This window comes from Hirundo rustica, chromosome 28, assembly GCF_015227805.2.
Source record: "Hirundo rustica isolate bHirRus1 chromosome 28, bHirRus1.pri.v3, whole genome shotgun sequence".
Lineage (NCBI taxonomy): Eukaryota > Metazoa > Chordata > Aves > Passeriformes > Hirundinidae > Hirundo > Hirundo rustica.
This window is the reverse complement of record NC_053477.1, coordinates 1,098,011-1,122,438: the sequence shown is the minus strand read 5'-3', so window position 1 is coordinate 1,122,438 and position 24,428 is coordinate 1,098,011. Positions and strand designations below refer to the sequence as shown.

The window sequence follows — 24,428 nt, the reverse complement described above, 5'->3', positions numbered from 1 at the left end:
GTGGCTGCCCCTGGATCCCTGGAAGTGTCCTAGGCCGGGTTGGACGGGACTTGGAGCAGCCTGAGACAGTGAGAAGTGTCCCTGCCCATGGCAGGGGGCAGAATGGGATGGGCTTTAAGGACCTTTCCAACCCAGACCATTCCGTGATTCTGTGACTCTATGACTGCCACAGCCACCAGCCAGACAGGTCCTTTCCCAGCCATGGGAGCAGAATTTAGCAGGAATTCCAAGTCCTCCAGGAATAACTCGTGCAATCCATCCCTCTGCAGGAATTTGACCTGGACGTGGTGGCAGTGGTCAATGACACAGTTGGCACCATGATGACCTGTGGGTACGAGGATCCATACTGTGAAGTTGGGCTGATTGTCGGTGAGAACTGAAAGTTCCTTGCCAAGTTCCTGCTCTGTGGTCCTACACCTGCCCCGTGGGGCGTGAGAGGTGTCTCAGGGCCCTGATCCTGCTCCTCTCCGCAGGCACGGGCAGCAACGCCTGCTACATGGAGGAGATGAGGAATGTGGAGCTGGTGGAAGGGGACGAGGGCAGGATGTGTGTCAACATGGAGTGGGGGGCCTTCGGGGACAGCGGGTGCCTGGATGACATCCGGACGGAGTTCGACGTGGCGGTGGATGAGCTGTCCCTCAACCCTGGGAAGCAGAGGTGGGTGGTGGCTTTGAGGGGATGGAAGGGACCCCAATGAGGCTGAGGGTCCAGGAGCAGATCTGCCCCACCAGCCCCTTGGTGGATCCAGGGGATGATGAGCAGGACGCTGATGTGTCCCTTGTCCCCTGCCCATGGGCTTGCTGAAGGGATTATACTGAAGGCACCTGGAAGAGCTGGAATCCCCATCCAGTCCCGGTGTCCCTTCCTGTCCTGATGTTCTCGTCCTCTCCTTCTCAGGTATGAGAAGATGATCAGTGGGATGTACCTGGGGGAAATCGTCCGCAACATCCTGATGGACTTCACCAAGAGAGGGCTGCTCTTCCGGGGACGCATCTCAGAGAGGCTGAAGACCAGAGGGATCTTTGAGACCAAGTTCCTGTCCCAGATAGAGAGGTGGGGTCCAGCAGGGAGTGAGCACCAGCTGCCAATCAGAGCAGGGATGGAATTTAGGGGAAGTGCTCCCAGGGGTGGTGGGAGAAGTTCCACGTGCTTAGTCTGCAGCCGGGGTGATGCAGGATGGTGCCACACAGATAAATCAGCAGAGCCCACGTGGTTCTGGCAGCGCCAGTGTGGAGAGACAAGGAGGCTGGCTGGGGTTAGCAGCACAGATTGCTCTTTATCTTCCACCCTGGGCAGAGAGGGGCCGTGTTACAGGGGTGTCACACTCCCGTGGCTTTGTCCTGAAATAGCCTCCCTGATTTGAATGTGATGCCAGGCCACATCCAGGTCTGAAAGCTGAGGCTGAGGGGGGCTGTAGGGTCACCCCAGGCACCGTCACGCGAGTCTGGGCTCTGCAGGATGCAGATCGGCAGGGGGAAGCCCCATCCCTGCTGCTCCATCTCCTAACGCCGCCCGTCCCCCGTGTCCTCCCCAGCGACCGCCTGGCCCTGCTCCAGGTGCGCTCCATCCTGCAGCACCTGGGCCTGGAGTCTACGTGCGACGACAGCATCATCGTGAAGGAGGTGTGCACGGTGGTGGCGCGGCGCGCGGCCCAGCTCTGCGGCGCCGGCATGGCCGCCGTGGTGGACAAGATCCGCGAGAACCGTGGCCTGGACTTCCTCAAAATCACCGTCGGTGTGGACGGGACGCTCTACAAGCTGCACCCTCAGTGAGTGGCTCCAGTTGTGCTCCGTGGGGCTGCCTAGGGGCACCTGCCCACCTTGGGCACTCGGAGGGCTCAGGGGAAGGTTCAGGTGATAAGGGGGGAGGATTTGAGGGATTTCAGGGGCTCGAGGGCTACCAGGAACTCACTGACGCAAACTTGAGGCCCGGCAGGGGTCAGCTGCTCCCTTAAGGACAGGGGCACCAAGACAGGTAACGCTTCTTCAATCCCACTAGACCTGACCCAGACGTGACCAGGTTCAGCCAGGGCTCCAAGTCATGGGGATGAGGCACCTCTGTTTAGCAATGAGCTGGGTCTTGAAGGTTCGTAGCCACTCAGAAACTTGTCCATGCCGGAGCTGGCTGACTGGTGCTGCTGGACAGCGGAGCTCAGACAGGGACAAAAGCACTGGGCTGAGATTAAATAGGGCTCAGGAGCTCATGGGCAAAGCGAGGCACTGAAGACTTCCCCCAGCTGGGGCTGGTCAGGGCTGTTGAGGCTCATTAGTGCTCCCAGGGCTTTGTGGGACTCGAGAAGGGGCTGGGTTTAGTCCTGTGTGAAGGCACAGTACATTTGTGTTGTAACTTGGGCTGAAGTGTAGAGACTTGAGCTTTCTAAGCATCACCCCTGGCAGCTCTGTCTCCTTTCCCTTTCCCTTTCCTCCCTCCCTCCTCCCCCTCGGGATCTGCATTGCTCTTTGAGGCTCTGTGCAAGGCAGATTAGGGGTTGGGGCTGACACCTTCACCCCATTAACTGAGAACCTCTACCTCCTCTTGCCTTGCAGCTTCTCCAGCATCTTGCACGAGACAGTGCAGCAGTTGTCCCCCAAGTGTGAAGTGACCTTCCTGCAGTCGGAGGACGGCAGCGGCAAAGGCGCCGCACTCATCACGGCCGTGGCCTGCCGCATCCGCGAGGCCGGGCAGCGGTAGAGGGAAGCAGGTTTGCCCAAGAGCTTGGTTTCAGCAAAACAGGACACTTCCTCACCCAATCCCTCCCTCTCTCTGCACACACTCACACACCCATGCACCGCTCCCCTCTAAGCAGACTCCTAGCTTTACTTGTTCTCCGAGGCACCACGGTGGGACTGGAGACGCCGTGGGCTCTGTACAAAGTGTTGTCGTAGGAGTTTCCTTGCATGCCATAAAACCGCCTGTCGAGTAAAGCTCACAGTGTCTTTTGGCTTCTCCCTGCATTTCCAGGTGGAGCTGGAGCTGTCCCACCTGCAGCCTCCATCGCACCCCAGCTCTCCTCCCACCGCTCCAAACCACTCGTCCCCTAACAGCAGTAGGGATAACACTCGGATAATTAAGACACTGCATTGTCACTTTAACGGTACCTATTTATGTATGTCGGAGTTGTAGCTGTCTGTGCTGTAGAAGCAAACCTCTAAGATTGGGCTAAAGACCTCCACTAGTCTTTTACCCTGATCAAGGCTGTATTATTTCCATGAAAGTCATGGTAACTCTTAAAGCACAGGGTGCAGAATTCCACCGGCGTGGCCGCGGCTGCACTGGAGATACCGCGTATCTCCCTTGGTGAGCAGTACCAGAGAACCTGCGGGAGCCGGGCTGGAGGGGCCCCTCGGCCGGCTCTGGCAGAGCATGTGCCTGGAAATAAGTGGGGACTCAGGGTCTAATCCCATTTCCTGACCTCTCACCCGCACCCTGAGTAGCGTGTAGGAACGTGGCGTGTACGTAGGGTCGTGTTTCACCCCCGGACACCACCACCCCCTCCCCGGTGCACGTGCGGGCACGAGGAGCCACTGCCACGGGTTGGTGTCTCCCCTGCCAAGCCCCAAACTGCCCCTGGTGTGGAGAGTCTGGTTTGCTTTGTGTCTGTGAAATAGTTCTGCGGCTGCAGCCTTTAGGTGGCACCTGGATTTATACACTGTATATTTATGTTTTAAGAGAGCCGATGTCTTTTTATGTACATAGTCTTGGGGGGGGGATTGTATCACTTAGTTTTAACGTCACCTTTTCATGTTGTTGAAGAACAGTACAGAGTAATTATTTTCTTTTTTTTTTTTTCTTCTGTCGTTTAAATTTTTTTTTTTTTTTTTAATTTAAAATTTTCTTGGGGTAGACTGGAGAAAAGAGACCCAAATACCTGAGGACGGTTGTACAAGAGGTTTGGGCATTCTGACTTTATCACCAGGACAAAAGGGAAAGCAGAAAGCCAGGGACACGGCGTGAAGGAGCAGCGGTGCCCTGCGGTGATGCTGTCAGGTTCAGGCTGGGTTTAATCTTAGGAGAGGTTTTATTTTGTCCCCTGCCCTCCCCAGCTCTGCCCTGGAAGGTCACATCCATGGGTGGATGGCATAACCCAGGGCCCTGCAGGGCCCTCGACCTCACGTCACCGTCCTGGCCAAGCTGAGCTCATCTCTCAGTGAGGTGACAGCAGCTGGCGTCACTCCATCCCCACCTGGCATCCTCAGGGCTCCCCGGGAGCATCCCCAGGGATTCCCGTGCCCAGCATCGCTTGTGTGCCATGGCCAAGCGCAGGGATCCCTTTCTGCCAGCACAACACTCGGGGTCAACTAAAAGCTGCAGATCTCCGCCTCGGTGAGCTGAGGCAGACAGAGGGGGGTGTTTCCTGTAAATATTTAGCAGAAGTTAATGAAATTTCAGTGATGTTAAAAAAAAAAAAAAAAAAAACTAATAATCCCCACAAACAGCCCTTCAGATTGGAGGATAGAGTTTTTGTCTATTTTTATGTATATTTTTATACTGCTTGGGGTAACCTCATTACCAAAAGTCTCTCTTCTGTGGTGGGGGTCAAGTTCAGTAGCACAATTTTAAAGCAAAATTACTCTTTTGGGCATTTTAAATGCTTATTTTTTTATAAGCCTCATGACAATTATAACAAATAAAACCTGTGTATAGAAATGATGTAAGAAACCAAGTTTAGTGGAAGTTTTAGAAGCTGTCAAATAAATATTTGAAGGATGATACAGAAATCCTCTAATCTGGTACCAAGCAGTTTTTGTGTGATTTTTTTCCTCAGAAAACCAGCATTTTGCCTACTGAAAATCGAATCAGAACTCTTTTTAGCTGCTGCACTGTGCAGAGTTGCATTAGTGGCTGTTTTTACTCTTAGTCAGCTGTACCCCTTCTGAAATCCATAGTGTTCTCATGAGTTAGTGAGCGAAATTTTATACAACAGTAGTTTTGGGGACGGCATGGGAAGGATTGGGATCTGAGCAGCCCTGCTTTTGATTCAGGCTCTGTTGGAGTAGGGGACTGACAGGGTGAGAGGGAAACTGGGGAGCTGAGGCATCAGGCCTGGAGCAGGGTCACCAGTCCCCTCACCTGTCTGGGGTGAAGGAGGGGCTGTAGCTCCACAGGAGTGAGGAAAGATCACCCCGAGCTTGCAAGGTGGTGGTGGATTTTTAGCTGGTCAGAGGGATACACACCTGGGTACCCAAGGCTCCCATAATGCTGGAAAGCTTTTGCTTAGACTCAGAATCAAGCAGGATCTGCACTGTTCCCAGTTAAAAGCAGTACTTGAAGCATTACAAGACACCTGTGTTACCTGTGGGTACAGATCTGCCTCCCTGGGGCTGCAGGGTGGGGTTTGGGGAACACCTGGAGCAGTTTGTGCTTCTTGGGGAACACCTGGAGCAGTTTGTGCTCCCTGGGGGCCCCGAGCACTGGAGGTGTTGGATGTCCAGTCTGACCATGACGGCTGAGACCAGAACCTCACGCCAAAACGTCGCCATGGGATGTTCTGTGAATATGTTTAAAATTAAGAAGGGAAGATGAAATCCTAATTATTGATATGAAGGGAAGATCAAATGGTTATCTGTAGGGACAGAGGGGCAGACTGCTCAGCCTCATTTGCCCAGTCTGCATCTTCCCTGCAGCAAGAAGCACTGCTTTGTGGTTTTAGGATGGTTCTGTTTTGCTTGGTTGTTCCCATCTGGATGCATTTTCTTTGCGCTCCTGGGGTGCTGGGACATTCTCTGGCCAGGCAGGGAACAGAGTCTCTGCCCTTCCCTCCCTGGCAAGTCTCTCCTCCTTGGTACTGTGGACAGGATTTTATTGGGTTTTTAACATGTATGTAGATATATCCACAATCAGCAAATTACTGAGCTTTGCAAGCAGGATTTACCTCTTCCCTTCCTGGAGTCCAAGGCTGGGAGGGAGAAGCTCGTGCTCAGTGTATCAGTGGGGCACAGATCTCTGGCCTGGCAGCAGCCTGGGTGTGGTTTGACCCGAGATAACTCGGTCCCTGCTCTCCCTTATCAGGCAATCCAAACCCATCTGGCTGTCAGAGAGATAAGGGGGTGAAAGGTCCAAGTGCTTGGGAGGGGAGAGATGTAAAATGGTGCAAAATGCACCGCGCAGGGGTTGTGAGGTACAAGGTAACAACAAAATAATGAACGTGGGGAGCCCTCGCCCCTGTCCCCTCCCCTCCAGAGAAGGAAAATGCCTGCTTTGGGTAGAACGCTTGCTCTGGTAGAAAAATAGGCACTGAAGGCAGAAAGAGGCAATTCCTGTTCTCAAGGTAATTTGGAGAAAGGAAAATTCTTTCCCTTGTGACATCCATGACCAGTCTGAAATCTTTCTGGCCTGAAGCAAAGAAAATGCATCTTGATGTGGGTGCTGGCTCCGTGCGGGCAGGGGAGTCATAAAGCCAAAGACTGTGTGGCTGCTGGCAGAAACGAGTGCTATAGATTCACCTGATGTTGTTCTTTCGTGTTTACAATATTTATTTTTAGCAATTGACTGCAATGATATTATATATAGGCTTCCTTATTTTTGTACTTTTCATACCGTTTTCCTGAGTGTGGTGTTGTACTGCTCAGCTCCCCTCGGCCACCACTGCTGCTCCTAGTCAGTGACAATAAACGAGAGAAAAACAACCACCACCCATTTCTGGGGTCAGTGTCGTGTATTTCGGCTCCTGCGCTCCCTTCTCCCCCTCAGCAACCCCTGATCCCAAATCCCTGATCCTGGCCCCTGGGAGAGGGACCCAGCTGGGAAGGGGGTTGTTCCCTTGCACTGACAGTGCCCCCACAGCCAGGAGGGCACACGGAGACCCGGGGCAGAGATCAAGGGAAGGAGTTGTTGCCTGGAAAAAAGCAAGGTGAGTTTCCTGCTCCACATCCTGGTGACACTGGGTGGGTCCCAGCAGTGGGGGGGCCCTGGGATCCAGAGGGCTGAGCAGGATGAGGCCCTGGCAGGGATGCAAAGTCCTGCACAGCTCAACTCACCCTCACCTCAGATTCTGATGTGCTGCAAAAAGCCACCTGGATTTGAGGTACCTGTTCCCTCTGCCATTAACCAGCAGCCCCTGTTGCTTTCAATTTCTACTGCATCAATTTTAAGGAGTGGGTACTTCTAATTAAAACCAGAGTTAAGTATCTAAATCAAATTAATTCAATAAATAAATACGATGCTGTCGCAGCTGAACACTTGAAAATGCTTCTGCCAAAGCTGTGACACAACACAAGATCACACTGAGGTGCTGAATCCACAGGGTGAATCCAACACAAAAAGCTATTCCCAGCAGGAAAGGACAGACATGGGCAATTATTCCACTTGAAGTCATTTATTGACACATTGCCATGTTTTTCTATCTTGCCCAACACATATTTATCCTTTTTATAGAGTACAAATGGTTTTATATTTTTCTGACATTAAAAAAATAGGCTAACGAGGCAAAAATTCCCAGTTTGGATCAAAAAATCCTTCTGTAAGAATTCAAAATTGTAAGAGACAAACATAAAACCCAACGAAGACTGAACAGAATGTACCATGACACGACTCATCCAACAAATCAAGTGGAGAGGAATCTCTTGTTCCCAGCTCTGCCTTTGGATCCTGTGACTTGCTGAACTGAAGTTGGTGTTACACATACGACTCAAAAGGCACTCAAAAGCCACAAGTTCCTGAGCTAACATGGGATGTATTCCCAAGGTAACAGCTAAAACAAGCCACAAAAAATGTTTAAAAACTGGTATTTGGTTTGTGTGAGTGGAGTCAGCACTCAGCAGAACTCCAGCTGAGAGATGCTGCTGACAAGACTCAAGTGATGGTGAAGACATTGGAATGTTTGTTGTACATGGAAAAAATAATTAATTTATGAACATCATTATTAGTAAATTAACCTGCTAAAAGACAAGAGAATTATTGGCTGCAGTTTTAGAACAAGACCAAGAATGAAATGTGTGTGTATGAGCTGCAAAAAAGGCTTAAATCCAGCAGGATTTAAAAGGCTTAAATCCGGGGCCGTCTAATTTACTGAGATTATTTGGCCCTAATGGAAAAGGACCAGGAAAAAAAGCAAAATATGGATCTGGTATTTACAGATCAGTTATTTTAAAACCCAACAAATAGTACAACCAAAACCCACACAACCTACAATGTATGCTCAGAGTCCAACAGGTCATTTCCTAAGTTGTGATCCACACAAACTCCCTATTTCCAATTTGGCTCAGTTTTCACCCAGAAAAGCCCAAGTGTTAACACTTCTCAAATACGGAACGGCTACGGCCTGATGATGCAGAACAGAAATAAAATTAAAAAAAATTAAAAAGGGTAACTGGTTTTGGCCTACCTAATGTTTGATCTTTTCAGAGCTGCATAGGAGAGCACTAAGGCCAGGGCTGTTGCTACAGTGTAAGGCCGGCCTGTCTGAGCTTTGGAGCAGCATCCAGGTGGGAGAGGTGCTGCCACACACCCCAGGGAGCTCTCAGGCTTCCAAATGATCCAGCTGGGCCTCGCTGTCTGCCCTCTTCTCTGGTGATGTGTACAGGAAGTTGCAGCAGATGTAGAGGGGGAACATCAGGAGTCTGCTGTCCAAATTCATCACAATCTGCTCCTGAAGCACACGGGACATTTATGTGGTGAGGGGGGACCAGAAAGCACAACACCGACACAAAAGTCATTCTGCACACCTTCCTGACCACGGATTAAAATCAGAATGTAACAAATAAAGCAAAGACAGTTCACCTTCAGCTCAAGTTTATAACGCTGACACATTCTCAGCCTGCCCACAGCTCCCACCCCAGAGCTCCCAGCCCTCTGCAGCACAGCGAACAGCCACAGGAAATGCTGGAGCAAATTTCCACCTCAGCAAGCTGGGGAGCAATGGACAGTTTTCACCAAGCATTCCATAACAGTTTATACTTGAAAGCAAATCTCAGTTTGTGGGTAGGAATTTTTTGTTTCCACTCTAGGAACTGATTTTGGGGTAGCAAAATTGAAATTTCAACCTCGTAAGGATGTAAAACAATTTGAAACTTCAAAACTGAAACTTCACCCTCCAGTGAGGATAGCACTGACAAGGAAAGGTTTTTGTATTCTCACCACCTTTGTATCACTGCTGGCTGGGATTTGAGAAACTTGATTAACAAGTCCCACACATGCCTCATTAAATCCTGCTGTCAGCAAGGGTGGAAAAGGGCACTTGTTCTAAGAAAACTCCACTCCTCTCTGGGGCTTTCATCAGTTTATTTAATAGAGTAATATATCCAACCCTTAAACAAGATGTAGATATTCTTTTAACTCCTCAGCTTATGAGAGTCTTCAAATTCCGAATTTGCCTCTAAATGAGGAGTCTGATAGACAGATTATGCAGAGGGGTGAAGTCAGCAGCGCTGGGAGAACACGAGCACGACACTGGCAGCAGACAGCAGCACCACAGGCACTAATTTCATATTATCAACAACACTAATGAAACCCGCACTACCCTATTCTAGATCCACTTCACAAATTAGCTTAATTACCCACTACCTCTAACAGGAATGCCTGAGATTCCACATAAGCAATGACAACAAGAACAGCAACTCCCTTTTAAAAGCATTTGTGACTTCTTAGCATTTTTTTTCATGCCCCGAACTCCACCATTCAAGCTCAACAGCTCAAAAGCCCCCAGACACACCTGGTCCTTCTCCAGTGTCAGGATCTGATAGCCCGTTGTCCTGCTGCAAATCATCTTCCCACTGCCATCGAACGAGGCCAAGCGTAACCTGGGGACGCAACGGAGAGATCACTTCAGTCTCCCCAACTTTTTCAGCACAAGGAGTTTCTCCAGAGGAGACGGGGTGACATTTTTTAGTGTCACTGACTCGGGGGCAACAACTCCTAATGCCAGCAGGGCTGGCAGCACTGAGGGAGCCCCCGAGCTGGCACCTGAAGGCGATGCTGCGGCGCGGCTGCAGGCTGACGGAGCCGCTGCACGGCTGGTTCAGCGTGTTGCGCTTGAAGATGATGTAACGGTTGGTGTAGGTCACCAGCAGGTCCAGGCCAAAGTTGAAGCCAGTCCAGCGCCAGCAGTACTGCGGGACAGAGGGGACACAGAGGGGGACGTGGCCCAGGGATGGGCTGTGACATGGAGCAGGAGTGCCACAGGAGGGGTCGGCCTTGGGAATGGGGTTTTGAGCTACTTTGGGGGTTCAGGGATCCCTGCCAGCAGCTGTCTGGAACAGAGAACTTGCTAGGGACAACCTGTAGCAGGGGACTGTGTGACAGCCGCTGAGTGCCAGCTGCCTCCCAGACAGACAGAACACACATCACACCAGCAGGTATCAAACACTCAGCACTGGGTAACGGGACTGATCTGTGAGCCCCAGCCATGCCCAAAGCGCTCCTCGGGTCAACAGCCTTGGGTTACATGATTTCAACGGGAAAAATTAAAGTTTTCTGTTTATTTCACAAGACCTGTTACCTAAAGACAAAGGGCCCTGGCTCTGAATGTTACACATTTTACCCAGAGAACTTCCTTTTCCACCCAAAAAGAAAAAGACACTGGTGATCAGAGCTCTGTTTAACAATGAAACACCAGTTCCTTGCTCTTTGCAGAGACAATTGCTTCTATCCCTCTGGGAGAAAAGAAAAGGTATCTTTCTCCATGACTTCATTTGGATACAGTTTGACAATGAGGACCTACATGATTTGGGAATGCCTGACTTGTTTCAGCCACGCCAGCTCTGCAGTTTGCCACACGCCACTTACATCACCGTCCTTGGCCAGTTTGCGACCACACCTCATGCTATTTCCTTCCAGTTCCTCTTTATTGATTTCTTGAGGCCTGAAAAAAACCCAAACCAGCATCTTTAAGGACACTTCAACAGCTTTGTAAGATACCTCAATGTGGGGAAGATGAACAGACTGGAGTAAACTTGTCTGACCACACAATCACGGAATACCCTGGGCTGGAATGGACCCACAACTGACCCTTCTTTAAGCAGAGTTGTGACTGGATGAGCTCCCAGAGCCTCTTCCATTCCAAACTGTCCCATAAACATCCACCTACACTACAAAACTGCAGCACAAACCAGGTTGTGACACCTCAGTCAGGCAGACTTCTTTCACAAAAGAACTTTTCCAGATAACAAAATAATAGCTGTTGCAATGAAACACATTCTCCCAGCCTCATAAAAACCCAAGTGTTTTTTAAACACAGCAGGCTGACTTCTTGGGCACAATCAGAGACAAGTGCTGGGGCACAGCTGCAGGGCTCTGCACAACAGCAGGGCTCTGAAGCAGCAGCCACGAGACACTGGGAGAGGTTTCTCAAGGGGCTGGTTATGCAACTCATCTAAAAAAAAACCACTTCCCTTCAGTGCTCATGAAGTGCCAGAGCCTCTCAGAGCTCCTGAGACACCCAAGGCCTCATGTGTGTCATCCCAGACCAACGTCAGCTCCTTTCACCTGACAGTTCCCCCGTGTCCAACACGTAGAACAGCCTTGCAGAGCCAGTACAAGTGAGATCAGTCTTGATTTTCCAGAAGTGTGTTAGGCACTTTGCTTCACACACCATGACATCATTAACCCAACACCCACTGCTAAAAAGTGTTCAAGTTACGCCAGGCCGAGGGCTGGCAGTGAACTCTTATTAATCCCAGCGACATCAACCCCTGCAGGTTAAACTGCAAACCCACAAGACCCAACAGTGCCCTCCAAGCCAGAAGAGATGCAGCAACTAGTGGAGCTAAAGCTTTTATAAACTCAGCCCAGATCTTTTCTCTCACTTCTGTGAAAACCCATCCTGGGAGGTGAAATGTTCAAAGAACAGATTATGCATACAATCTCATCACACTTGAACAAATTCACACAGGAACTTCCCGTGTGCTTTTCCACATCTTCCAGCTGAACTGGTTCTGTAGCTGACCTAAATGCAGTAATGGTGATAAAGGATTTATTTCAGTTTAATTAGTGACAAATTTCACAAACATTTGTCCATAATGCTGAGACTGATATTAACATCCCCCTCTCCATCCCTCGAGCAGCCTCAGACAATGCAGAACTTCAGCTTTAACCACTTCCACCAGCTGCCACACAGTGAACAGTGGAGTTATTCTGCTTCCTTCTTACACACTGCCAGAGAGACTGCTAAAAGCAGAAGTGATTCGAGTCCCAGACTTTAAAGATCTGTCTGGCTTCCGTCACAAAACACATGTTTAATTTAAAAAAAAAAGTGACCCACTTTAACACAAGTGTTAAACAAGTAAACCCTGAGCAGCTACAGTTCAAAGCCAGAAACTCCACTGCTAACACTAAAAAATTCTCCAATTCTGAGGAGTGAATAAGATGTTTAATCCTTTTAAATGCAAACCAAAAAGTGGAAGAGAAACCCTTCTCCTCCTCTCTATAAAGTTACCACGACAAACCACATCACACGTTTCCAAGCAGGGCCATTTCCATGCTGGCAGTGTTAGAATAAGCAGATACAATTACACCCTGCACCAGGTGGGATATGGAAATAGAGCCTTACTTCAGCTCAGAGGAGTCAGATTCATGTCTTGCTCTGATTCCTAAGTCTGCTTCCTTACCCCTGAGGGAAAACGTGTTTGATATTGACACGAGCAGTAGGTGTGAGAGGAAGAGCAGCAGAGCTGGATAAACGATGGGCTTACAAAACATGAATTCTTTTCCTGCAGCTACACGTTGCTCAAATGGCCAAAACATTTGCACTAACACAAAGGAACAGCTGCATAAACGCCCTTCTAAGGCTGAGACTTTGGGTTTTGACTGCCTTAAAAGAAATAATAAACCCATATTGCAAAAGAGAAAACTAGGCAAGCAAGAAAAAATGTGGAAAAATACTCTGCCCATTCCAAGAGCCATTGAAATCCTCAGCTGTAGCTAAATTTTAAAATTGCTCTTTTCCAAGCTGGATGATCCCCATCATCCTCATGCAGCTCTGTGGGAACTCACTTTTCCAGAAACATGTGTATCCAGTGGCTGACAACTCAAATGCTCCCACTGCACTGAACTACCAAAACACATCAAAATTAGCAAATACAACGTCTTATCTCGTATCAGAATTCTGATGACTGACTTCCCTATGAACCCTGTTTCCCCATGAGCCAGGAGGTGACACCTGTCTGCTTTCAGATACAGCCACAGCAGCATTGCAAAAGCTTTCCCAAGGGAACAGCATCAGAAACAAGCCACGACCACCCAAAATTCGTCTGCAGGAACTGAATGTGAGAGTCACAGATCTGCACTTTACCTCCACCACTTCCTAAAGGACTGCTTCCTAAGAGAACAGCTTTTAAAGGTCTTGACTATTCTTCAGACCAGAGTTTGGGGCTTTTTTGCAGCTCCTGTTACAACCCGACACATCCCTGTCCACAACGGCAGGCGCTGGGCGACACGGCTACAGGACAAAGGAGCAAGTCAGCCTGCTGGGTTTGGGCAGGTAACACTTGGCATTTTTTCTCCACAAAACACTATGAGCCAGGAGAGAAGACAAAGGCAGGATCAACACCCCCAGGTACATTTTGCCATAGTTTTGGTGTTAAATCGGGGACCTGGCTCACTGCAGCACAGCCAAGAGCGAGCAGAAGGAAGAGAAACAGTTTGATGGCCAAAGTATCCTTCAAACGGAAGGCTCAGAAATTACCCCTCCACAGCCTCAACACAGATTTCCAGGTGACTTACTAGTGAGAAGCATTAACAGACATAAAGGAAAATACAGACTTCGTGTCTCCCCACCCAGCCCAAGGGAACAGAGAGCTCCATGGAGATTAACAGTTTAAAAGCACTGAAGTATGCTTCCCTCCCCACAAAAAAAAAAAAAAATGAAGTATGCTTCCCTCCCTCCTTTTTATGTAAACTCCAAAATAATTCATGTCAGAACTTCTATGAGAGGGAGGTTTCTAATTAAAGAAACAAATAAAGCCTGTAATATACCTACCCAATATCATTGTCTTGTTCTGCTCTGAGCATGGCAAACCACTGCTGTTTGTAAACAGAGGACAGCCATTCTAAAATTAAGGAAAAAAAAAAAAAAAGCTTGGTGTTGTCTTTGGGGCTGGGAATGGGGATGGTCATATACATTCGAAACAGAGAAATAAAATCACATTGAAATAATAAATTTACACTTATGAACTAGACAGTCTATGCAACCCACCCCCTGGTAACTCCCTGTGTTCTCCAGCTCTCAGCCTCAACCACAGGGGAAGGGATAAACATCCACAACTAACAGGCAGTCACTCCAGACTATGTTCATCTCCTCAAACACCCAACGCTGCCACAGTTGATGCAACTCCACACATTTTCTCAGCACACAAAGCTCCGTTCAGCCAAGGAGCTTTTTAACAAGCTCTTGGGAGAAGCTGTTTTCTGAATCCCCAGCAGAATTCTAAGTAAGTTAGAGAAGAAGAAAACAAAATCAAGGGATAAAAGATAACAGTGACTTAACACAAATATGGTAAAACAAACAGAAATTGTACCCTGCTAAGAATAAACGTAAATCATGTCTTCCTTGGAGAACACAAAAAGATTTTACTGGCTGTGTTAATGTAATGTTGCAACCAAGAGATAAAACAGAACAAAACTCAATAGTCTGTCAGACAGTTACACAAAAGGGATCCCAAAAGCACGGGGTGTAAGAAGTCCTTAGTCAAGATAACAAATGGGGCAAGGGGGCAAGGTCACGTATGAGAACCAGCCCTGAGAAATGGTCCGGGTGAGAGAACAGGGAGAGCCAGTGTGACCAAAAACAAACCAGGAAGCTGGTGAATGTGACAGAAGGGAGGAGAGGAGAGATCATGGATGGAAAACTTAAAACTAGCCTTTGTCCCACTCACCCTAAAGTACAGACTGTGATAGGAGCAAACTGGGAATCAACCAAAGTACAACAGAAAATAAAAAATTAATTAAGGAAACCTACACAGATAAGGAACAGGAAATAGATGTGCTAGAAGGGAAGGAAAAAAGTATCAGGAGGGAGAGCATCTTCTCTTATTGTGTGTATGCATGTATCTATTTCCTACCTCCCACTGGAGCTGCAGTTCATCTGCTGATTTACGAAGAGGGAAAGCACAGCTGAGGAAATGTTCACAAGCCACCAAGTAAAACAGAACAAACACTGCTCACACAGACACATTATGTACTCTTGTCTCTTGCACCTTTTCTGCACAAAGATCAGAATGCTGTGACCTCCTAACACAGAATTTCAGTTTTCCCCTTCAGGACCTACACACACAGAGTATTAAAAAAAAAAAAAAAAAGATCACAGTACTACTTTTAACTACTTGGTGTGATTAGCTTCTCTACTTCCTTGAGACCAGTTTCATCTGGAATAATCTGAAAGGCTTCCAGGAGAACACAAATTACCCTGTCTGCAGCCTCTCAGGTACGAAGCATCGCCTCAAATACTGAATGCTGGCAGCCAACAGCCCGTTCCAAACTGCCCAGGAAAGATTTATCTCAACCTCCTCGCAGAAGTTCTGACCTTAACGCATGGCTACACGTGTTACGTGTGATTTTCTGCATATCTTGTGGCTACACTCTGGCATGAACAGGTTACAAGGGCGGGCAAGTCCCAAACTCCAAGAGCATTTGCCGACACGCACAGATGATCCCGCACACAGGATGTGCCCTGTGCCCCTCTCCCTGCACCACAGTGCCACCCAGCCAGCACAGCGCTCATCGCAGCCCGGGCAGCGCCTCCCTGCAGAGCAAACACTGCGGAGCTGCGCACGATTTTCACACTCTTCTACAAAGAGCACAAGGAAATCGGCCTCAAAGATGCAATAATCTCAGAACAATTCTTCCTCTGACAGACACAGGTAAAGGCTTCAGGGTTTGAGAACGGACACAACATTTATCCGCTGAAGAGCTCCATGAAAAGGCTGCCCATCACACTGCAAGTGGTAACAGCAGACATCAGGAGGAGGAAATCAAGTGTAGCTCCAGAAAATTTCACATCTTAGTGACATACTGACAAAGCCACTTCACAGGGACACAAATCCACTGCTCTCCTGTGTCATCATTAAAGATCTAAATAGTCATTCATCCAAAGTTGTTTTTTACAATAACCTTTGCACTTTGCCTGTAGTCTGTACCAGTAACACCCTGAAGTGAGACAGTTTATATTTACTTTATACATCACTTATGCATGAAAAATATCACATATCAAAGCTGAGACCTGTTCTTTTGGGATTCTTATGTGTAACAAAATGTTACCAGACATCAGCAGCAGGATGAGAAGGGGCTTTTCATTCCCCAGTGATACTGGGATGTCAGCCTCAGTAACCCCCAATAACATGAAATGGCATTTCCCTCTCTGGGCTTCAAAGAGCACCAGGCCCCTAGGAGGAGGATGTATTTTATACAAGTCAAAATGCAGACAAATGAACAAGAGTGGAATACCTGAATATCCTCTCTACTCCAAATCATCCTAAATCTCTATTAGTAAATAACATCTGTTTTGGAAGAGAAAAGAAGAGCTCACGGTACCTTGTGCTTTTCATTTTAATTTTAGGGTTTTATTCCAAATCCCATCAAAATCCATTCAGCTCTTTTTAGAAACTAATGGCTAGAAAATAGTTGAGTCTCATCAAGTTTTTCTCTCCCAAAAGGAAAAGGATTTTCTGCTTATCTGGGCCCCTGGGAGCATTTAAACATTGATAAAGTGCCGTGTATCTACTGTAGAGCATTTTGACAAATTGACTTATGAGCAGAATTGCTTATCCCATGGTGATGGCACCAACATGGGTGCCTTTGCAGACTTTTAAGCCTGTAATTTTCATACTCAGCTTCTGCTGAATCTTCAGCCACAAAGCAGATGCTGGACAGGCTGGGGAAAGCACACAGAACATGATCAGTTGAGAAGAACCACGGAATGATTTGGGCTGGGCAAGTCCTCTAAGATCATTTGAGTCCAACTGCTCCCCCAGCTCTGTCAAGGCCACCACTAAGCCATGTCCCCAGGTGCCACATCCACACGGCTGCTAAATCCCCCACTGATGGGGACTCCAGCCCTGCCCTGGGCAGCTGTGCCAGAGCTGGACAGCCCTTCCCATGACAGAATGAATTCTCCCAATATCCAACCTGAACCTCCCCTGAGACTGTTTCTTCCTGTCCCTATCTCCTGGGAGCAGAGTCTGGCTGGTCCCTCCTGTCAGGAGCTGTAGAGAGTGAGAAGCTTCCCCCTGAGCCTCCTTTTCTGCAGCTCCCTTGGCTGCTCCTCCTCAGACTCATGCTCCAGACCCTTCCCCAGCTGTGCCCCTCTCAGAACATGCTCCAGCACCTCCCTGTCTCTCTTGGGGTGAAGAAACTGAAGCCAGGAACCAAGGTGAGGCCTGAGCTGTGCGCAGCACTCACTCACCTGAGGGCAGCAGGGCATCTCTCTCCACGATTCTGGCTGAGGCCAGGTCACTGATGATGTACTGCAGCCTCAGGTGGGCAAACACAGGCAGGAATGCGTTCCCCTGCGCTGACTCCAGGAAGGAAACATCACCCCCAAACTCTGCAACACACAGCACCCACATCATGATTTGTCTCCCTAAATATTTTCCAGACTCTGTTTATACTGGAGTTTTTACTTATTGATTAGAGAAAGTTATTATGGGCGTTTAATGGCTTTTATTTTATTACAGTTATTTAACAGCTTTTGCCATTAAAATTAAGAAATGACTCGTGTTCAAACCCCAAACCAAGGCCTGACCAACTCTTCCTACCTCTCCTGCGCTCAGCAAACCAGGCATCAGCTTCAGTTAACACCTGCTTGAAAGACCCATTCCAAGAAGGCACGAGCTGAAGGAACATCCACTGGGCAAGACAAATAAATTCTAGTGAGTCAGTTGGAGAAGGTTTCAGGTAAGTAATCTACATGTTAACAAGAGACATTTCCACAGTGTATTCATTTCTATAAAAGTTCTGCTACTCCATTAAATACTTTCAGTCAATCCCATAAAGGTTGCACTGCAGTGAACCCCAGGCAAGTACCTTTTTGAGAGCAGTGTACACGTCCATTTCCACCTGCAGCACAAACAGGTTGGAGGAGCTGATCAGCTGCTTCATGAGGTTTATGCTGGAAAAAATCAATAGGAACAGGTCAGTGAGACAGAAAAGCCATCTGCAGTGAGCTCCAGACTTGGGCAGAGATCGTCCTTCATCCCTGCAAGAGAAGTGCAGCCCCAATACCTGAGCTCCTTGAAGAGTCCAACACTCTGGTGAGTCATCAGATTGTTCAAGAGCCACTCAAGGCACCTGCATGGAAAGCAAGGGATTAGGACCTCTGCTTGTTTCTTCTCCATGTCAACATTCCTGCAACAGCTGCTCCCTCAGTAAATGTGCAGACAACACTAAGATGGGTGAGACTGCAGATCTGCTGGAGGGCAGAAGGGTTCTGCAGAGGGATCTGGACAGACTCAATCAATTCAGATTAGGTACTTGGTTTTTTTTTTTTTTTCCCGTGTTTGGGTGGTCAGGCATTGGAATAGACTGCTCAGGAATGTGGTGGAATCACCACCCCTGAAGGTGTCAGGATCTGCCTCTGGATTATGTGGTTTAGTGGTTTCAGTGGCAGTGCTGGGTGGATGGTTGGACTGGATGATCTTACAGATGTCTTCCAACCTTGATGTTCTGTGGTTCTATTCTAAATAAATATTAAAGCAATTAACCTCGTCATTATGGTACTGTGTGTAAATTCACTGTTAATTGGCAATGTCCAAAACAGCTTGGAGACAGTAATTCTTACTTTTTCTTCACAGAGTCCAGCCCATACATCCCTGCAGAATTATAATATCCACACACAGTTTGGGCAGTGATGGTTTCCTTCATTGTTTCACCACACTGCTGGATTAAGCCATCCTGCAGGGAGGAAAAAAACATGTAAATGTTCTGAGTGTTCATTTCCCAACAGGAAATGGCAGACACTGTGCTGTTCATACAGATTTTCATGCCTGAGCTATCCCCAAAGTCCCACAGGCTGCAATGACCAGTGCTACGCTGTTCAAAACATTTAAACCATCATTCCTCAGAAACACAGATGTTCCTTAAGAGTATTTCCCATGAAAGAAAAGGGTACTGAATGCCTTCAGGGCAGAGCAAGCGAGCTCCAAAACCTATTTCATCTACTTTTGGATATCACTCTCAAATCACTTAATCTCACACCTCCATCTTAGTCACAGCATTTTTCAATAAACCCACTGCATCATGTTTGGCTTTTTTCCCCAGTTAGCCTGAAAAGCCGATTCATTCCTCTGGGTGAACAGGGCCACGTGGGCGAGATATTCTGAACTGCAGTGTTTCTTTTCAGGTACAGACAGCAACAGGGGCATTTCTGACTCACGAGCTGCAGCATGCAGGCTGCTGCCAGCAGGGCGACCACGCGGCTGGGGTTGATCAGCACGTCGTCTCTGTAGAGAGAGCCAAAAGCCACCTGCAGGGCTGCAAAGGGAACAGGAGTCAGAGACACAACACTGAGCACGGGGCAGTAAAGAGGCCTTAAATACAACCAAACGCCTTCACTGCATGCGTTCTCTGTGGTCTCAGCGCTGGCTCTTTATCTAGAGCAATTGACCAGATAGAAAACAACATGAGGCAGTAACCAATCCATTACTGAGCTCCCAGGATTTAAGCAAACTCTTCAGCACTCCTAAGAGCTGAAAAAGAGGTGCACAAAAAGAAGCTGAACCTCATGAGCCTTCTCTGAACATCATGAGGTTTAACTTAACCTCTCCCTTCAGGGCTTTGTTAAAATAAAAGGTTACCTTCTACACTTACCTTCTACATCAATATTTTGATCAGGAATCTCCAGCTCTATGACATTCATGCTGGATTCTTTCCAAGAACCACTGAACATACTGGAAAAGTAGCCTGACTGTATGAAGGAAACAGAGAAAAAGAACACAACTAAGAGATTTCCTCCCACTTGAAACTGCCGAAAGCATCACATGGAACCAAACACGGTTACCAATATTTACCTTTATGCAGAACAAAATCTATTAAGGGAACTTTTACAAGCTAAAACATTCTGACAGACTCAAGGGGCTGGTTGTAGTTGTTATTTCTGACACTCAAAATGCCTACAGGAAAATTTGGGCTACGTGTGTGTAACCAGAGTAAGGAAAGAGTCTGAAAAGGCCAGAAAAGCTACACAAGCTCTTTTCCCACAAACCACATCACCAGTGAGGACAGAATTAGTCCAAGAACTAAGTCCTTAAGGTTACTAGCAAACAACAAATCCTGCAGGCATTAGGGAATGCCAGTTTGGGGAGTGGGGGGAAAAAAACAAAAAAGGCATGCAAGACATACAGATTACTTTATAAGGCTGTAGCCTCATACCAAGGACACACACACACACCATTTACAGCAATATACCTTTTATTATTAAGTGTAAAGCACATAAAACTAGAATTTGAGGTTTCCATCCAATGAAAGGGAAAGATAATGTTCTACTAAGGTTCCTGATTTTCCTTCCCAGCAGCAGATGTGCCCATTATGAGATGCTATCAATGAAGTTAACCTGAGAGATCAAAAAAATAAAGTCTATTTGTACAGCACCACATTCCCTGACCTCTTCCCTCAGCATTTCAGCTCAGGGCAGCAAATAACACAAAACCCAATTTTGATTTCATGTGATCAGGTCAGTATTTCTGTACCCTCGGCACATCCCTAACTCTGAATCAGACAGCACGCTCCTATCAAACCCAGGACCTCACTCATCTTTGTCCTCCTCATGAGGCTGCCTCAGCTTTGCCAGGGATCAACTCCCCAGTTTCATAAGGATTTCTCATTTCTGTAACAGCATCATGAAAAAAAAAATCCCCCATTTCTCCGAGCTGCTGTGACCAGGCAGAGCAGCACCTGACTGTCCTTCATGGAACCGGAGGCAGTGCTTGGAGAGAGCAGGGCAGCACAAACAGCCAGGCTGAGTCTGCTCAGGGGCACAGAGGAGCAGTCACAATGGCCTTAAGAGTCATTTACATGGAGTTATTTCTAACCTCCACCACTATTTTGCAGTAACATAACTGCAATGCAGGAGGGTGCCCTGAAACAGAACCTGCCTGAGGAGAACGGTGAATGCCCCCAACAAGAACACTGCTCCTACAAGGCCTCTACAGACAATGCCACAACTTTCAAACCCGTCTAAACAGAAAGGGATTTCACACCCAATTTCAGTCACCAACCTGTGCTAAGGTCTCAGGAGCAGCTTCACCAGCTTGAGATGCAGCAACCACAGAACCACAGAGACAGGAAACACCAAGAGCCTGAGGCCACAGCAGTGCTGTGCCCACCCTGCACAAGCCCTGCCTGGGCACAGAGTGGCAGTGGGAGCTGTGCCTGCCAGCTCTGCCCCTGCCACACACTCCACAGCTCCCTCAGCGCCACTACTCCCACTCTGGCTCACACAGAGGACTCTCTTGCCTTCAGTTTATGCTTGTTAAAAGATTCTCATGCTCCAAAAAGAAAAAGCTATTTCCTAGAAGAAAGCAATGAAACATTTCAATTGCTGGGACCATGCAAGTAATTGTTGAAGCTGCACTGGAATTCGGGCACTGAGACAGCAACAGCCCCCCAAAAAATCCAGAATTTTCTCTTCATGTCACTTGTTGCACCAGAGAAACTGCAGACACATGCAGAGCTCCCAGGGCCACCGTGTGACACCCCTGCTCTGGCTCCCGCTGCAGTTGACACAGAAGTGCCCTCCTGCCCAGGTACAGCACCTGAGGGCTTCACATCAACTTCTGCCAAGGCCAGAACCCCTGAAAGACATGGGCACAAGTGAACTCGCTGTTCCAGGGCACAGTGACGGCTCCTCCCCGCTTCTGCCACAGCAGGAACGACACAGAACAGACAGAGACGCCAACAGCACCTCTGCGCTCCCAAAACACAGACACAAAGGAGGACACCTGAACACAAGCCCAACAGAGAATGTTTGTGGAAACAGCATCGTCTTTGGACGTATGCACTAAAGTTTGTTTCTTTTTCGAGCTCCTGAGAAAACATTCCTCCTGCAGCAGCAGGGAAGCTGCAAGGAATCCTTTTGTGAAAGCTCGTAACAATCATGTAACACCTACAAAGACACAGCACCACCAATTTCCCTGCAGGTCCCTGCACACAACTCCAGCGGACAATAAAACTGAGCTGGGGCACCACAGGCCTTAAAAATCCCTTCTGGAACCACCTCCTTTGCCTTGCAAGAATATTCACATCACAGGAGTCGCTCAGCCGCTTGTTCAGCGACGAAGAACATGTTCTCAGGACACCCAAGCCAAGTGTCAGCACTCTTTTCACAGAGGATGCACCAAGATTATGAAGAAAATAAACAAAATAATTAAGCAGAAAAGAGAGAGAAGTAAAGAAATTTTTCAAACATGAAGCTACAGCTCTGCTTCCCAACATTGCTAACAGTAGTTGGTTAACTGTTTGCATCTACAAAAAGGGTGAAAGTCCTAAATATAAAGCAGGAAAAAGCAAAAGACAAAACAAAACAAAACAAAGGAAAGATCTCCAGCCATACTTCACAGTTCTCAGACATCCTTCTACTAAAAGCACAGTTCATACTGGGAGTTAGAAAGGAGCCACTTACCTGACACAAATAAATTTTGTGCAAGTTCCACTCCTCTCCCAAAGCACAAATTTTGATATCACTGTTCTCCCCATTCAAAAACAGTGTCTGATAAATATATTTCGACGTGCTTTTCAATTTTTTCCTAATGAAAACAAAACAACAAACCACAGTGAAACACACTCCCCGGAATTCTCCCATTACAGCGGCAACAGTCGGTCTCAAACCCTCGGAGGGTTCGTCCGGCCCAGCCCAGCGCCACTGCCGTGCCGGCACCGCTCCCGAGCGCCCCAGAGCCGCCCCCTGACCCGGGGAGCCCCATGAGAGGCCCCACCGACACCTCTCCCCTCCAGCCCCCGCTCCTTCCCGCACGACGGGCTCCCAGGGGAGGCTGGGCCGGGCTCTCGGTCCCCTCATAGCTGCGCCCCAGCATCCTCCTAGCCCCTCTGCCCACCTCAGCCCGGCCCCGGCCCTGCAGCTTCCCCAGCAGCTCCGGCCCCCTCAGAGCCGGCGGCCCCGGCGCCCGTCCCTCGGACCTGCGGCCCCGGAGGTGCAGCAGCCGCTCCTCCCGCTCGGCCTCGCCGTCGCTGTCGCTGTCGCCGGTTCCCTCGGCTCCGCTGCGCTTCCTCTTGCCGCCCTTGCCCGCGGCCGCCGCCTCGCCCCGCGGCAGCCCGGCCTTCCGCCGCAATACGCGGCTGCCCAGCGAGCCCATGGCCGCTCGGCCGCCTCATGGGGCCGGAGCGCGGCCGGAGCGGCAACGGCGGCTGAGGCTCGGCCGGCGGCGGCCGCGGCCCCGCAGCTCCGCGCCTGCGCGGGCCGGAGCTTTTCCTGCGCCCCGGGCGGGGGGAGCCGCGTCATGAGTTTGGTTAATGGTTTAAACTGACCTCTGGATTTTCTTAATCATAACCTGTACGTATATTAATGATAAATAGTGCTTTATTCTTAAATTGCTCTTAGCCAGCGTTTGGCAAAGTCGCCATAAGATGCGTTTGTAGAAAGACAGCTCGGGAAAATTACGGAAACGCTTAAGTTTTGATAAACCCTGATGTGCTTCAATGAACGAGCCTGGGAGAGAAACGTGTTGTTGACGTCGGACATCGGACTGTAGAACTTACGGACGACAAGGAAAATTTCCAGAAACCAGAAGATAAAGAAGACACAAAGAGTTTATGCGTTGGGAAGTCCTTACCGGGAGAAAAGGATACTAAACATACTGACAACGTGGACACATTAGCATAAGAAGCAACCCCGCAGCCGCTCCCCATCCCGCCGGGGCCCTGCGGAGTAGCGGCTCCTGCCGAACACAGGAGCTGGGGACAAAACAAGTCCGTCCCGTGTCCCCTCCCAGAACACACCATCGGGACAGGAAGCACAGAAACGAATTCTTTATTCAGTTTTCAACATTCAGCAACCTGACCCAAGGCACTGAAACCCGACACGACCCACGGCATTAAAACCCACCCCAGCCCGAGCACCTCCGCAGCTGCTGTGCTGTGCTGGGCATTTCCCTGTCCTGGGCATTTCCCTCAGAGGAACTGGATAAAGCCCTGCCTCCTCCGCCGGCAAAAGTCAGGAATGTGTCTCCAATGGCAGCCCAGAGAACGAGAAAGAAAATTATTTTATTGGAGGCCACAGAGGCATTTCCTATTCCAGCCAACAGCAGCCTGTGTTAGAGGAAAATGAGTGATGTAATTGGGGTGTAGCCACCTTAGTGTTTGAACTTTAACAACGAAGCCTCAGTCTGATCCTTCAGAACAGGATTATACACCAGCAGTAAAAAATAAATTGCTAAGCCAAAGCAGAATCCCATTTCTGGAGTGAAAACAGTGAACAGGCAGGTGTGTAGGGTCTGGGGGAGAAGTCTCTCCCAGAGGTCGATGTGCACATCCATGTGAAGCCCAGGCAC

The 24,428-nt window shown here is 48.6% G+C and overlaps 2 protein-coding genes across 3 annotated transcripts in view; one reads left to right on the top strand and one right to left on the bottom strand.

Moving 5' to 3' along the window:
• The window catches only part of LOC120764097 (hexokinase-2-like), a 28,317-nt gene extending 21,681 nt beyond the window's left edge, over positions 1 to 6,636 (top strand). The window contains 6 exon segments of the mRNA XM_040087850.1: positions 270 to 369; positions 474 to 657; positions 898 to 1,053; positions 1,535 to 1,768; positions 2,547 to 2,661; positions 2,663 to 6,636. Of these exon segments, the coding sequence (XP_039943784.1) occupies positions 270 to 369; positions 474 to 657; positions 898 to 1,053; positions 1,535 to 1,768; positions 2,547 to 2,661; positions 2,663 to 2,923 (1,050 nt within the window). The 3' untranslated portion in view covers positions 2,924 to 6,636.
• A 660-nt stretch (positions 6,637 to 7,296) lies between these two features.
• On the bottom strand, positions 7,297 to 23,234 carry GMCL1 (germ cell-less 1, spermatogenesis associated). Of its 2 annotated transcripts, none has more exons than XM_040087870.2 (14): positions 23,059 to 23,234; positions 22,544 to 22,667; positions 19,735 to 19,831; positions 19,301 to 19,398; positions 18,707 to 18,819; positions 18,151 to 18,216; positions 17,953 to 18,037; positions 17,685 to 17,775; positions 17,333 to 17,473; positions 13,913 to 13,982; positions 10,723 to 10,798; positions 9,901 to 10,046; positions 9,650 to 9,737; positions 7,297 to 8,587 (listed from the first exon to the last, which is right to left on the bottom strand). In XM_040087870.2, the coding sequence occupies exons 1-14, from the start codon at positions 23,232 to 23,234 to the stop codon at positions 8,459 to 8,461; spliced, it is 1,500 nt and encodes a 499-aa protein (XP_039943804.1). In that variant the 3' UTR covers positions 7,297 to 8,458. The 2 variants fall into 2 exon arrangements, with proteins under 2 accessions (XP_039943804.1, XP_039943805.1); XM_040087871.2 differs by lacking the exon at positions 23,059 to 23,234 and adding an exon at positions 20,332 to 20,476 and having other exon boundaries at positions 22,544 to 22,666.
• Positions 23,235 to 24,428: the final 1,194 nt, after the last annotated feature.